Source organism: Lissotriton helveticus, chromosome 4_1 (genome assembly GCF_964261635.1).
Source record: "Lissotriton helveticus chromosome 4_1, aLisHel1.1, whole genome shotgun sequence".
NCBI lineage: Eukaryota > Metazoa > Chordata > Amphibia > Caudata > Salamandridae > Lissotriton > Lissotriton helveticus.
In genome coordinates this window covers 2101039048-2101054578 of record NC_136063.1, presented here as the reverse complement: position 1 = coordinate 2101054578, position 15531 = coordinate 2101039048, and the positions used below count along the sequence as shown (strand labels likewise).

Below are 15531 nucleotides of genomic sequence, written 5' to 3'. Positions count from 1 at the left end.
TGGCAGCTGCGAACTCGCCCTGCCCTGGGGGCAGCATATTCATGTGAAAAACAGAGAGCGGCTGCTTGCAGAGAGCGGCTGCTTGCAGCAGCTCTGTGTTTTCACAGTGTAGGCGGCACCTGCCTGAACTTTTACAGGGGATTAGAGATCCCCTTGCAGGCGGGTGCAGTCAGTGGCTGCACCTTCCTGTAAGGGAGTGTCTGGGGGGTTCATAGGACCCCCCTTGAGCCCCTCTAGAGGGCTGCTTTCAGGGGGGCACTCAGAGTGCGACCCCTAGAAGGCAGCGCACCCTGAGACCCTGAGAGCTTCTTTGCCTCTGCGCCCGCATCTGTAATACGGCGCGGGCGCAGAGGCAAAGGAATTACCTCATTTGCATAGGTCAAACCCCTATGCAAATGAGGGAAAGCCCCCTGAAGGTAGCAGTGGCGCTTTGAGTGCACCAGCGCTATCGGCATTACTGAAGGGGACGCACAAGCAGCTGCGCCCCTTCTGTATTACCAAAGTTCCCCAGATGCGCACAAAGTGGGCACACATGCCCATTGCGCCCTAGGGCACTTACTGTAATACGGCCCCAGTTGAGGTTTGCAGTCAATGCTTCCCTATAGATTTTTCCCTAGTTCTCCTTGCTGTTGCTAGGTTCTGTTTGTGCTGAAGTTCTGCCTGTAATGTTAGCGCTGCTTATCCAGAACTGAGCCTCCAAACCTGGCATCCATTTTTATTCTCCGCAGGCAACCTCTATTCCTCATAGCCTCAATCTTCTTAACTGCAGGTTTCCAGAAAACAAGTTCTGAATCACATGTCCTCATGGAAATCTGCAAGTAACTAGCAGCCCTTCATAAATAGCTCTTACCTTTTGTACAGGTGATGGTGATGCTGAGTTGAAAACCAGTGCTAAATAGTCGAGGTTAAACTTTCGCTGCCAGGGATGGGTTTCCCCGGTCGGTGAATCTTGCTTCTGCACCTGTTGAAACATGCAAATTTGTAAAAACATTAGTGAGATATTGCATTCATTTATACATGTGTACATCAAACGTCATTTTACTAGAAATTATCTTTGATTTAGATGTACGGATACAAACTGTTAGCTGAAAAAGATAGTGCCTTAACTCTTGTTTACAATAGATAGCCAGTATTTTTTCCCATAAACAAGCTAATGCAATCGAATAAAGAGACCTGGCTGACAACTAGCTAGCATCCAACCTTATCTTTGTAAAAGTATATTATTAATTATTAACAACCGAGTTCCATCTCTCTTTGCTTAAAACCGCACATAAAACTACATCTCACCCCCAATCTCACACATCCGAATTATGAATTACAGAGGCATTTAAATGCATTGTGTGTGGATAATATGTTCCTTTTGTAAATAGAAAACAAACCCATAGCAAGACATAATCAGTATATGGAATTATGGCAAATTATTCTTGGATTATATAAATGTTATCACTTGTTTAGCATGACACTACTGGCAATGTACCAGTGCTCTGTATAGATACTTACATTTCGCTCAGATACGCCTTTTACTCCTTGAGGTGGCCTGATAAATTTGTTGAATATTAAATACGTGTGATCCCACGACTGAAAGCATATTTTTAAATAACATATTTTGCCCAGCAGTTATTTGCTAATGCAGCAAAATTGTTCACAAATACAGGAAACCTTGGACCGCTCAAAAAGGTTAAAAGGAAATTGCTTTAGGAAATGTTTTCTAAATCAGGAATCTCTACTATGAAACAAACATGTTCTTCTGAACTATTGATCTTAAAACTAAAAAGCTGAATTAAAGAATATATTCAGCTGTAAGAAGGCCACCTTTGTAGTACATAGAGGGGAGTCTACCTGGGGCGGGTAAAGCACGCCCCTACTGGCCGTCACCATGCAGTTCAGCGCAACCACTTGGCTATGCACAGCTCATCTTAGGATGGGGAACCAGATGCACTGTGACCAGCCCCAGCTCAGGCCACCCACCTCCATTCTCCCCTGCAAAGAGTGAACCCAGGCACCCCTGATCGCAGAAGGCATGTCAATGTCCCAAGAGAGGTACATTGCTTCCTCCTTTACCGCATATGGTCAGAAAAAATAAGTAGACCAAGAAAACAATATCTGTCGATGTTCTGGCTGGGGTCAGGTCCATTTGAATCAGAGGTATCCAAGGAGTAGCTCGGAGGATACTGGTAGCTCACCTGCACCCTCAAAGTAGCTCTCAGTGGTGAAACCAAGTTCAGTACCTCGTTCATACAGTCTATGCGTATTAAAGAAGGAAGCACTGCCCATCTCAAGGCCGTTATAGTGTCAGACAGCCAAACAAATTAGCAGGTCCACATGACAACACACAGTGTGTCAGTCTAAGGGGTCTGCCACGTTACCATCTGTTTCCACTCTCAATCTAGGTACGTCATAACGAGATTGGCCATGTTGTAGGCCCCACTATTCCATTCGAACCATGTGTTTGAAGAATGGGCAAAGATAGAAGAGTGAGACTCACAAAAGATACGATCTCGAAAGCCGGGGGTTTTGTTCGATAAGGAAAGGTCTTCCTTTATAAGGACGAGAACCCTCATGCACCAGAGGGTGACATGCTTCATCATGGGGCTCCCTCCTTACACCGGGGACGCAAGGTACCGGATGTGGGCTGCAACTCTCCATCAAGCAAAATAGGTGGAGAGGAGCTGAGGTGTTTTGAATGCCACTGCCACTTATTTTCTTTTTAACTTTTTGTAAAATAAAGGAAATTTGATTTGATGATTTAATTCTGACTGAAATAGTGGTCTTCACGGGATAATTGTTTGATTCATTGTTTCTGTGGAATTTATGAAATTATCGAGCAGTACTGGCTTTTTGTTTTGTTGATCCTTATAGTGGCGTTGCCTAGCTGCGCTTTTGCCAAACCCTTGTTGTTACTTCATCCTCGCACAATAATGGCCATGACTGCTACATGGTGGCATCCTTGATGTTATGCTATAGAGCCTTGAAACAATGGGGGTGGTGACATAATGGTGGCCTTTATTGGTATATTACAGGCATCCCTTGTGTTATGGTGAGCATCCACATGTTATGATTGTAATACCTGAGCATTTTAAGAAGAATATGGTCATAGAAGGCCTTTGTACATATGAGTACTTGATGAATTGGTTACGCTGATATGTGAGCATTGTGCAATTCCTACAAATGACAACTGAGATTTTGAAGGCAACAATTACGTTTTTTTCAGAAAAGGGTTTTCTTCTGAAAACGTACTTTGTTTGCCCCAAATGGAAAGTGGTATTTGATCTATGTCTATATTCAGAAACTTGCATACTGATGAGAACAAAAAGTTGCAATTCCAAAACAAATGTAAAGCTGAAAGCTGAATGATAATTCAAAATGAATTGCAGAGACTACTGCTGTGGTTATATCCATTGTTCCATAGGGCGCGTAATGCTTTGGCCGTTATTTCATTAGGCAGGTGGAGGTATTTAATATTGATCAGCTTTTTCCTAGCATGTCTGCTGGTAAACTCGCCTCAAATGATTGGGTGGCAATTCTGCTTACGGTGCTTGCAGTGTAAAGTTACATATGTGGTCACTATTTTACAATGTTAAACTCTGCTAGTATTATGGGAGGACTTTCCTTGAGCAGAAGTACATTCTACTATAAACGTTGGAGACCCCTGAATTTTAAATACAGAAACCTCCTCAGTCCCAGTACATAGCTGGGGAGGTAGGAAAGAGACACACAGTAGTCATGGGAACATCACTTGGAAGCAAAGAGACCCCAGCTAGTGGCCTTAGCCAGGGACCTTATCCAGATGATGCTGTGCTCCCCCAACTACTAAGCACAACGTTCATTTCATCCATGCTAAGGAGGCCTTACAAGGAGCGATAAGAGGTAGATCGATTTAAAGTGTATCTGGCTATCACGTATCTAAACATATTGCAGGATGGACTAATTGTGCGCTTAATTACTTTTCACAGCATTCTCCACCTGCCCAGCAGTAGTGCTACCTGGATCCCAAATACTCAGTAACAGGTATAGCCAGTTTCGGTATATCCCATAACCATATGGTTCAACATGACAAATGACAGGCATACTAAGTTTTCTGATGTCAAGCTGTGATATGCAGAAATGCATGCCAACTATACTTACAAAGAAGGAAAACTCTGCCTTGAAATATCATTCACTCCAGTGCAAATTACTGACAAACAGAATTCTCTAACAATCTTTTGGAAAATTCCCAACTTAGATGTTCCTAAATGGTGGCATCTAAGGGTAATTAGCGTCCGCGTGCCCAGGCCAAGCAGGCAGTGATTCATACCGGTTTCTTTCTGTAATGGGAGATCAATGGAATAGGTGGGGATTTAATGTGCTTGCTGAACTTAGGGGGAAATCAACTTGTTCTGTGATTGAACAGAGGTGACCCTTCTTGCTGGTATGCTGCCTTCTCCAGCACTTACCCCTTAATTTACATGCCCTGGGTACCTGTGGTGCCACTGTAAATGGGACTTACAAGTACATTAAATGTGCCAGTTGGATGTAGGCCAATTCTACTGTGTTTGAAGGAGAGAGCACAAGCACTTTAGCACTGGTAAAGTGCACATAGTCCTAATAGCCAACAAAAACAGGTTGAGGAAACAGGAGGGTGAAGGCGGAGGGTTTGGGGATGGCCCTACACAGAGGGCCAAGCCCAACATCCTGTAAGATCGGTGACAGACTTTCCATTGGGTTCTCAAATACTTTTAAGAAGGGTATCTCCAGGGTTCCTCTCTTTCCTGTCTCTTCTTTCCTTAATCTCTTTGGTTCATGTGCCAGCAACGTGATGCCTTCATCGTACTGGCATTTGAGGCTCCGGGGAGAAAGCGGGTCGGCTGCTGACTCCATCATAGACTAGAATCAAGACATGCGTATTTTGTGCACTATCAAAAGTGAAATTATGCAAATCATGCTTCAATGGCGTGGCCCCAATATTTTCTGGGCCTCTTGCCAGTGAATACTAGGCAAAAAAAAACATGGTGTAAGGGTTGGGCTAAGGGGTCCATAGACACACTAGCAGAGAGCAGCAGCCTGGTGCACCTAAGGAGCGCACGTGTTGTCCCTGCTGCTCAGCATCTCACAGGTTCAGATATAAGGCCTGGTTCCCCGAGGCATGTATTATTTTAGGGAGTGCTGGTGGTGCACTTGGGCGAGCCCCTAGTTTGCTTAGTGCTTGTCCTACTTTGTAAACAACCAAGACTTATAAATGCATGTGCAGCCCCAGGCAAAGAAGACTCCATGTGTGGAAAGTATGAAAAACCTTCCCATGTATCCATGTGGTCCTTGCCCTGCCTGCGATTTTAAAAATGTGTCCCTGACGTGCAGCTGCGCCGACCAGAGCGCACTGGTTTTAGCCTCTCTGCAGAACAAAACAAACATTAAAGGCCTCGTTTAGAGTTTGAAGGACCGGATACAATGTCACAAACATGGGCGATACTCGATCTGCCGTATTAGCCTATGGCTCTTGTAGTGCAACAGACAGGATATCCGCCAAGTTTGACTGAGCGTCCCATCTGCCAAACTCTAATAAAACCCCAAATCTTCTATAATCTGTCATTCTGGGGTCTGGAGGGGGTGATCTTCAAACTGCAGGGCTGGCACCCACGGGGGCATGAGTGGGATCAACTGGGGAACCATGCATGCTTTGGCAGACACGAGCATTGACCTCCTGCCCCTAAACAATGCAGACAGACATCATGCTGAAGAATCAGTAGTCACACAATCTGGCTCCAGTGCTAATAATCTATTTTTAATTTCACACCGAGCATTCCCTTGGGATTTCTCTCTTGAATTGCCCTCAATTCCATGGTTACCCTGGTAAAGTCTGGCTTGCTTGACTTTCAATGTATGTAGTTATCAGAGTAAATTTAAAGGCACTACTGCAGTCAGTTTATCTCTAGTTATAAGAGGCTGTACCTTAAATCTCAATTTCATTCTTAAAATTGGTTGCGCTGTTAAACATTTTAAGGCGCAAATGTTTGGGGGGGGGGCCTGAAATGAGTTGGAAAATGCAGTTAGATGACGGTGCCAGCCTCTCCTGGTCTCCTCGGTGACACAGTTTGGGATGCTTCATAGCCCATGGGGGGTTACTGTTGCGGGCAGGCTGCGGTGCACCCCCGGGCTACGAGCAGCCGCCGCATGTCCCCTGGAGTCGCAGGCTCACCGCTCTCCCTGTAATTTTTCAAGGCTCGGAAGGGGGGGGCGGAGGATGGGGGTAGACACGAGACCCAGGGATACGCCATCTTATCCTATCCATTGGGACTCATAGTTCAGACTCCAATTGCCAAGAGAAATTTCATTCTCGGCTAATGCTGCACAGCAAGACGAAAGAAAGACAGACATTGCAAACGAGGGCCCAGAGAGGACAACTAAAACCCCTAACTCATGTCCTAAATCGTGGCTAGTGGCGCAGTGTAGCAGGTGCAGTGGCACCGGGGCTCAGAGGCCTCCACATACACGGATTATTGCTGTATTTCACAGTTCAATCAGCCGTCAAGAGGGTCCTTTCCTTTGATTTGCATGAGGGCCCAGATGACACATCGACACTGGCGACGCCACTGACTATCCCATGAGCCTGAGCTCAAAGTCACCGGGCCGGTGTGACCCCAGGCCGAGGTAAACAAACTGCTTCTTTTCTTAGCCGTTGTTTTAGTCTCATCAATGCTGCGATAGGACTCACAGCCCCCACACCCAGCACGAGCCTCGCTTTAGCCTTTCCAGGAAAGAGGGATGCATTTTGTTAAATGTATTTTTATCCTTGGCGAGCGTCCCTGGCTCAAAACATCTGATTTCGGTGAGAGATAAAGAAAGGGCCGCGTCACCCGTAAACAGCACCCGCAGCCAGAGGGATTCTAGAATCTTCGCTGCTCCAGAGTGCGTGTGCGTGCGTGAGTGTGTGCGTGCGTGCGTGCGTAAGCAGAATGCAAACATTACCATCTGAATGTAGCTCTCGTCCTCCTCTCCAAGGCACGAGTTGGCAAATATTCTGGCTGAGTTCACGCAGTCCCTCTCCGGCGCCATGAAGCTGGTTCGATTGCTAGAAACAGACAAAAAAAGAAAGACAAGCCAGGGTCAAGGCCGCGTGGTAAAGAATGCGCAGAGATAACGCCTGACTCGACTTACAGGCATACACCAATGTGTGCTTTATTGATCGAGTTATTTATACAGCACCGCGGCGCATCACTTCACGCAGCGCAGCGATTTATGAGCCTGGCAGCGCCTGGCGTCCGAGGGCACATGACCTTGCTAAAGGTCACACACGGGTCATGAGTCATTTGTAGAATGTTGCATGGTTTATGTTTGCCGAGGGAGCACTGGTGCAATGCAAACTGCTGAGCGAGCACTGGTGCGCTGTAAACCTAATTAAGATAGGACTGGGACACAAAATAGGCCGGGACACCACAATAAAAGTGCCCCATTAACGAACCAGATAGCTAAGAAACGGGCTCACATTTGCAAACCAGGCCAGCTTTGAACTTGTAAGTTGTTGTATAGGTGTTTTGCAAAGAATGGAAGACTGCATGCATTTGTGTTTTCTGCAGGGAATGTTTGTGGCAAAACTAGGTAAATCAACAGTAAAACCGACCCATAAAAAAGACCAACAAGCAGGCCATGGAGCACTATCGAATTGCCCTAAAGGCTAGTCTAACCCTCAACCTTACTGTTTCTAGGTGCGACAGAAGGTGGGCGCGGTTACATATGTGCAGAGGCTGGACTGCAGTGACATATACTCCTCCCTTTGGCAGCACAAGTCAGAGAACACAGACATGTAAACAGACAGTATGGCATTCTTGAAGGTTGTATGTTCTTACAACGCATTCCGTTACAACGCATGCCTTTCCCACGCATGCGTTACAATGGAATGGTATTTCAACGCATAACCTTTTCCTCGAACTCTTCCGTGGGACGTCGTACGTCGTTAAGAGGAAGCGGAACTTTCTTTCCGTTTCCTCTTAAACGACGCCGATTGCCTGCACATCCTGATGTGACTTCAGGTGAGTTTTATTTTTTTGGGGGGAGACCCCCTAAGCCCCCCTTTTTTAATTTGAACCTTTACCACATATGCCTTTACTACATACCTCGTAGTAAAGGTATGCGTGGTAAAGGATTTCGTGGTAACCACGCATGCGTTGTAATGCATGCGTGGTTAATGTATTAGTGGAAACGGCCGCGTTGTAGTGGCCGTTTCCCATTCTAGAAGCACCACATTGGATGTGTGGAGTGCAGGGAAGGATTCATGCAATTTGTCCCTATGCTGTGTGATGTCCAAGGAGGAGGTTGTTCCATATCTGTTGGTTCTTGGCAGAGAAGGGTCTCTCTCCTCTACTCCTGGATTTAGTTCAGGGCACTGCTTATAGATTAGCCTGGCGGGAGGAACGATGGATTGGAGTGTGGTGTCCCTGGCCTGGATCTTGTCAAGAAGCTATTTGGTGGCAAGTGCCTTCCAAGCATTTGCAGGTGCAATGGTTTAGAGGCCATTCCAGTCTACCAAAGGAAGCCTATGGAGACAGGTCTGCGATGAGATGTATACATGTTATTTCCAACATGAAGAGGGGGCATCCTGTTTTGAAGAATTATCAATTGGTAATCTTGCAGGCTGGTGGTGAGGGAATTGCCGTATTTGAGGAGCAATTTAATAGCACTGACTAACAATGGGTTGAGAGCAGAGGTTTGGGGATTTGTATGTGCAGGAAAGACAGAGTTTTTAAAGGCACTTGAACTGGTAGTAGTACTACTTATCTACAGCTCCTATCTGGACGCCTGGAGGCTCAGGACCCCATCACATATGACACCTAGATTGTCATCTCAAGTTCTGATAGGAATCGTTCTGCCAGAGAGGGAGGGGGCATAATATTTAGCTCTGGTGCAAATATTTTCGAGTTACATGGAAGGAAAGAGGTATTGTTTCATAAGGAGAGCAACTTTTTTGCAGAACTGCTGAATGTTTGGGCACTTTGGGAAATGTATCTGTCATCTAGCTTATACTGCCAACCGCTTAAGGCCCCACCACTGGACTTTAACGGAGGATCTAACACTTATTAAAAAACTCGATTATATGCAAAGGTCGAGAAACATAATGAAAACGTTTGATGCAGTTTCATGCATGTCATACTACAACAGGCAATACCTGTCTCTAAAATGGTGAGGGATCACAGACTTTTTCATTTTAATTTTTTTTACATTCTTGATGATCAGGGATCACAGGGTTTTTCATGTAACTTTTTATTTCATGATGGTCACATTAGCTTTATAATTCTGTAAAACATGGCTTATTAACATTTCTGAATTATAAATAATAGATATTTTCTACAAGACCTACATTTAAACTGCCAAAATCTTCCACATGGGGAAAAATAAAAAAAACATTAGTTCTGCTTTAAGTACAGCAATCCTAGAAATCAAACAGATATCATAATTTGCAAGGAAACGTCATGTTTCTAAATACATATTTCTCACTGTGTGGATATAACAGTCATGTTACATTGTATGTCAGTCAACTGAAGCCTGGCCAGCTCTGTGTTTCAAATCATTGGAAGAATCCAGGATTCATAACTCAAACAGGCTCAGTACCATAACTCAATAGATCAATAACCACCTTTTAGGATATGATTCCTTTTTAGGGGCGGGTTTAGTTTGGTTGGTGGGAAATCCTCCTCTCAGCATGCCATATATAGGTTCTTCACCACACTACTGTTGAAAATCCACCATGTTTAGAGTTCTCCAGATAACTTAAGGTCTTTCAGCAAAGTAGTTGTCTCCACAATGGGAGGGGCAAGTGCTGGCAGTAAATCCACCAATGCCTCCAATGTAGGATGGTGCAGTTTCTCCAAGCTGATGTAGACACTGGAGAAGCAAGTAGAGAAAGGGAATTTCCACACTCACATACCTTGTCACTCTAACATGGTGGTGGAGAAGGGGCACTTAGCGATAGTGTATTCAACTTTTCTAGAAAATATAGCACATTTGTCATAGCAATCTTTTCCCATTGCTACCTGGACGACTGAACCATTACCATTTCTGGCAGAGTTAGCAGAGCACACGAGATCCAGATGATGCAGTCCAAGAAGTTTCCACCAACAGGTCATATGTCATTGCGGGAACTACAGATAATCGGATTCAGCCCTCAAAAGTACAGCAGGAGAAGCCACAGTCACTGCGGCCCTACTCTAAACAAGGCCTTTAGCTGAAAAGGCCAAATATAAGTGGCAAAAGATCTTCCCAAATGCTGTGTTTATACTCAGTCTGAGATCCGGTGTCGCCAAAGAAGGCTTAGTTATATTACAGACCATTTCTCATATTAAGTTTATATTTGTTAAACAAAACATAGCATGTCTCAAAAGAAACTGTTATCATATGCTAAATCAACCTCAACAGCCGTAAAACTGATGTGCTGTACAAATTATGTATTTTTTTAATAACAAGTCACATTAAAGTAACCTTCTACATCATTCTGTGTCTGGAAATCTAGTGAAGGAGGGTGAAGGAAAATATAAATAGGTAGCAGAGCTGCAACAAAAAAAGTCATAGGAAGTCTTTCCTATACACATTGGCAACCAAGCATAAATATCCCTAGCAAAACATGCCAGGGATGGGTGGAAACAGGCTAATCGTGTAGATTTGACAAACTGATAAAGGAGGGCACCCAAGATTGCTTCACGTCAAGGCAACAAAAGCTGCCTTTCCTACTCATTATCTAATTTCTTTTCATCCCAATGTTTCCTTTACCTTCTTTGGTACTTTCCACCCTACCCTTACACCCCTCCCTGTCCCATTCTCTTAGTTTGATCCTTAGAATGTTCCCAGCTGTGGGTTGACCAGCTGAGCAGCTGCTGTTGATGGTTTGTGATGCATAAGTCTTACCTATAACATCAAATGGAGTACAACAGGTATCACAAAGACAAAGGGTAAAAGGGTAATTGTCACTACCCATGAACAGCATGGTGGGCTTCTCTTGCATAAAGATAAATTAATTACTAAAAATGTGATACATCAAACTGAGTATGGTAGCTAACAGAGGAAAGTATCTCCAAACTACTGAAAGATTTTTTGACATACAGCGGTGCTCTCTTTGTAATATTACAGATCACTAACCTATAAATCCAGTGTTTGGCATATTTCAATTCTCACCACTTTGCTCGATCTCTGTTGATTTGGCTCCTGTGTATGAGAATTTCCAGGACCAGCATCACTATGTCACCGGCTTTTTCTCAGCAACTGTTTTTTTTGTGGGTAGCAGAAATAAAATGTAGACTACCTGTGACTAACAGTTTGTAGTGCTGTAGAATCACATACTTTGCACACTCCTGCCATCTAGTGTCGGACACAGATTCTAAGAATCTGCCTCTCTCTTGCTCTGAAGGTATCCCCATTAGGCGGACCTGGGACTCTCTGTGGGTATTTACTAGAGCTCTCCAGGTTTATCGTGGCGTGGGCTATGCAGTCCCAGGCGTCATGACATTCTCCATTAAAGGACTCCATCTTGGTGCAGGAAATCTCTAGAGTTCCAATATGCTCCCCCATTTTGTGTAGGGTGTGACCCAAGGAGAGCTCTCAGTCAAACCCGCCTCAGACTGGCTACTGATCCAATCGGACCTTTTCTGGCCAAGCCCTCGATCAGAACCTTCCCTCGCAATATGACACCGAGTTTTTGGGGGAGAAAAAAGGCTGTTTTATTAGCAGTCAGTCATACTTCACAGGATGGGTCATAATTCAACAAAACCTGTCATAGATCACTGATAGACACACACCATAAGTTCCGTGCAGAAAGAAATTTGTTCTTTTACAAATTTCAAGAAAAATCAACAAAGGAGAATTTTGAAAATCTCAAAACACAAATAATTAATGAATTAATTGAGTGTGAAAATTTCAAAATGCGGCTGCCGCAACCACAGCCTCATGCTGTCTGGACACAGTCGGAGCCGAGGTGGACACGAGACTCAGACTTGCCACTCCATGACAGTGGGTGAGGTTGACAATCAGGCCGCCAGGCCCTCGAGAACTTACTGTGATTGACGTGCTCTAACACAAACACTTGGGGATCTTTACAACTGAGCCCCTGTAGAGTGCTCTGACACTTGGACGCATTAGAGGAGCCTAGCTTGGGTGCTGTCACTCATGAATGGGGAATAACCATGAGTCATATGTTCAAAAGTGAGACTGGAAAGCTGACCCGGGTAAGGCTAGTGGGCTTGCCTCAAGAAGACTGTGTATATTATTTGCAGTGTGTTGTACTGTACTTTGAGTTGGTAGATAAATACTCCTTTTTACATACAATCATTTATTGGGGTTGCTGGATGTATTTTGAGTCATGAGTTTGGGCCCGCCTTACATCTACCTCCTTCCAGAGAAGCACTGCTCACCCTGCACTACCACTGAGTGTCAAGTGTTGAAGTGGTACTATGGGTCCTGAGCCCTTAGAAGGCTGGGTCCAGGAATATCAGGAGTGAAATATCTCATCTGCCACGGTGGGGCGGAGTAACTCATGCTTACCCTGTGGCCCTCTGAAAGGAGTTTTGACACTGTGTTAGTTTCTGAATATGAAAACTCTCAACAGGAGGACAGTCAGAGGGACATCAGTCAACCCCGTATTAGGTCAGTAGGACATCCTGCTCCAGGGAAGGGGCAATATCTTGATGCATCCAACAACAGAGTATTTATTGCTGCTTCTGTTCAACATGTGCCCTGAGTGATTCCTTTTAGAATGATTTTGACCATCTCAATGGGCAGCTGGTCAAAAATGGTGAACAGTAAATACGAAAGTAAAAGTAATATTGGCACATCTCATTTCAGAGATACTGCACTTTACCAACACTCATCCGACATAAAAACACATCTTAACCCCTTCTGTGCTCGTGACGGAACTACTCCGTCACGAGCCACGGGCGAGCGGTGCTGGTGACGGAGTGGTTCAGTCACGGCACGGCCGCCCCGCCTATGCGGCGTCAATTCCGCACCTGCGCGGCCGTTTTATTGAGCGGGCGGGGCTGTGATGGAACCACTCCGTCACAAGCACATCGCACCCGTGGCTCGTGACGGAGTGGTTCTGTCACGAGCATGGCGGCGCCGCGCGGCCCACCCTCTCCCCCAGCACCGCGGCGGAACTACCGCCGCGGCCGAGGGGTTAAATATGCTATAGTAGGCATGCCACAGCGATAATCTATAACCCGAGTGAACCCATGTCAGAGTCACCTAAATCCTCTTTGCTTTCACAATGCCAATTTTCCCAAGCAAGCATTTTTAAAACATCAAATACAGAATACTTCTACACTTACTAAGGCACGGTCCATGTCCTTGTCAACACAGGATGTTCTTCAATCGCTGTAAGGTTTCTCAGGTCCAACGGAGGTGGCCGTGCTGCACACAGAACAGCATAATAACATTTAGGCACTAAACTGACATAACCTTACAGACCAAACAAATCAGCATAATGGAGTGGTAAATGTAATCCAAAAGATTCTGTGGTATTTAAACCTAAAAAATGGAATGTGTTCAATCAAAACGAAACGTGGAGAAGTAATGCGTGGGACTTTTACAATGTAGAACAGAAATGCATCTGTTGTGATAGTTTTGAGAATTATTTTGAATTTCAATTACTAATGGTTTTTCCAGTTCTTACATTTTCTCCGAGGCTTCAATTCCCGATTCACTGGAGGCGGTTCTAACTCAGCTGGCAGTTCTGGTAGTGGACTTGAGACTTTTGAAGTGTTAGCTACAGGGAGGGCAAATGGTGGGGAAACAGGACTCATGGGAATGTAGCCATCAGGGGTACAGTCTGATTCAGAAACAGGCGGAGAAGCATTGGACTTCATGGGCACATAACTGTCCTCGGAAGGTTCCGTCGTGCATGAGTACAGCGGAGCAAACCTGGGCTAAAATATAAAAGAAGAGAGAGTGACACACTGTGTATAACATTTAGTGCTACTACAACCACAACTACTACTGCTACACCACACTAAACCCAGTGGACGCTGACACCGAAGACAGAATCTGGCTAACAGAGGATACACAGAACAGTCATTTCAAGACTTCACAAAAAGTCAATCAAAAGTTAAAAACAAAAGCAGAGAAGGAAACGTTTGAATTTGATTTCCATTTAGCACGCCAATCTTCACCTTTTATTATCACTGTTGTAACATCTTTCCACTTTCTTCTCACAAAAGGATTACCTTTAATGGCATAAGACTGTAAAATCGTATACACCTTAAATGATATTTGACCTCGAAAATCAAATTAATTCATTGTGATCAATAAGGAGGGTCAAATACATTGTTGACAAATGTATGCATTTTATATTTGCAGGTAATGCACAAATATATTGAGAGATACATGAAACAACAACTTTATTTGGATAAATATTATTGAATTTCTAGTGATTACATGCTTCATAGAAGCAATGTCTCTCAAATGCCAAACCCACCAATAGATATGCCCAAACTCTTGACTAAAATACAGTTCCAGGTTGTGATTCCTTAACACCTCTGCAAAGACAGTTCTGAAATCTCAATAATGCTTTAATATTTGACAACATTATTGAATCTTTTAACAAGGAGCTGGATACTTTCATAATCAATAGACATTGTAATAAGAATGTATAATTAATATCCAGTACAACTATGAACCATTTACGTTTAGGGTTACCACAACATTCCTTAAAGCACAAATATCATTGTCTTGGTAGAAACGCATTATGTTACAACTGAAAATTAGGCATATTAATTTCACCAAACAAATATCACATGGGACACTAGTTGTAAAGGCCTGTCTCTAAAGTAATATTTGGTATCCTCTTACCTCATTTATAAATACACATTTCAAAGCTCCATTAAAACACTGACACATGTAAAAATTTCAATATTCTAAAGCCACCAGGCATCTAACTAGACATTTTCTTTTGGGTTTTCTTAGTATACTTGGCAAGAATGACTTACTTGTACAAAAAGGGGGATGCATTTTACTGCTCTTCTTCATTTTGTAACAATGTAACACACCTATCCTGGTGATTACGCTTAGATGATTTTGTCAAACCTCTTGGAGGCATATTCACAAACTGCATTTAGTATTACATAAAGTAGTACTGCAGTAAATCTCCACATGCACCGCAAAATGTTGTTCACAAACCTATGTGCAGAGACCTCCACCTCTTCTTTCTTTATTTTTTATATATATATATATATATATATATATATATATATATATATATATATATATATAACGGCTCCAACTTCCTCTCAAATACCCAGCCGGGTTTCGAAGAAAAATACAGCACTCACGGGTGTTACAGCTTTCAGCAAAGGAATTTATTTACAAAAAATTGTTTTGTAAATAAATTCCTTTGCTGAAAGCTGTAACACCCGTGCGTGCTGTATTTTTCTTCGAAACCCGGCTGGGTATTTGAGAGGAAGTTGGAGCCGTTATTTATACACGCGGACACCACCGCGTTGCAGCACCCGCATGTAAGAGTGACTCGTACCAGTGGTGTAGCAGGAGCCTGGATATATATATATATATATATATATATATATA

At 43.8% G+C, this 15531-nt stretch overlaps 1 protein-coding gene across 3 annotated transcripts in view; it reads right to left on the bottom strand.

Moving 5' to 3' along the window:
- The window catches only part of GAB3 (GRB2 associated binding protein 3), a 489597-nt gene that overhangs the window by 28324 nt on the left and 445742 nt on the right, over positions 1-15531 (bottom strand). For all 3 annotated transcript variants that reach the window (XM_078688765.1, XM_078688763.1, XM_078688764.1), the window contains exons 6-9: positions 13625-13877; positions 13281-13362; positions 6943-7045; positions 851-961 (exon numbers count right to left, since the gene is read on the bottom strand). In XM_078688765.1, the coding sequence (XP_078544891.1) occupies positions 851-961; positions 6943-7045; positions 13281-13362; positions 13625-13877 (549 nt within the window). The remainder of the gene's footprint in view (positions 1-850; positions 962-6942; positions 7046-13280; positions 13363-13624; positions 13878-15531) is intronic.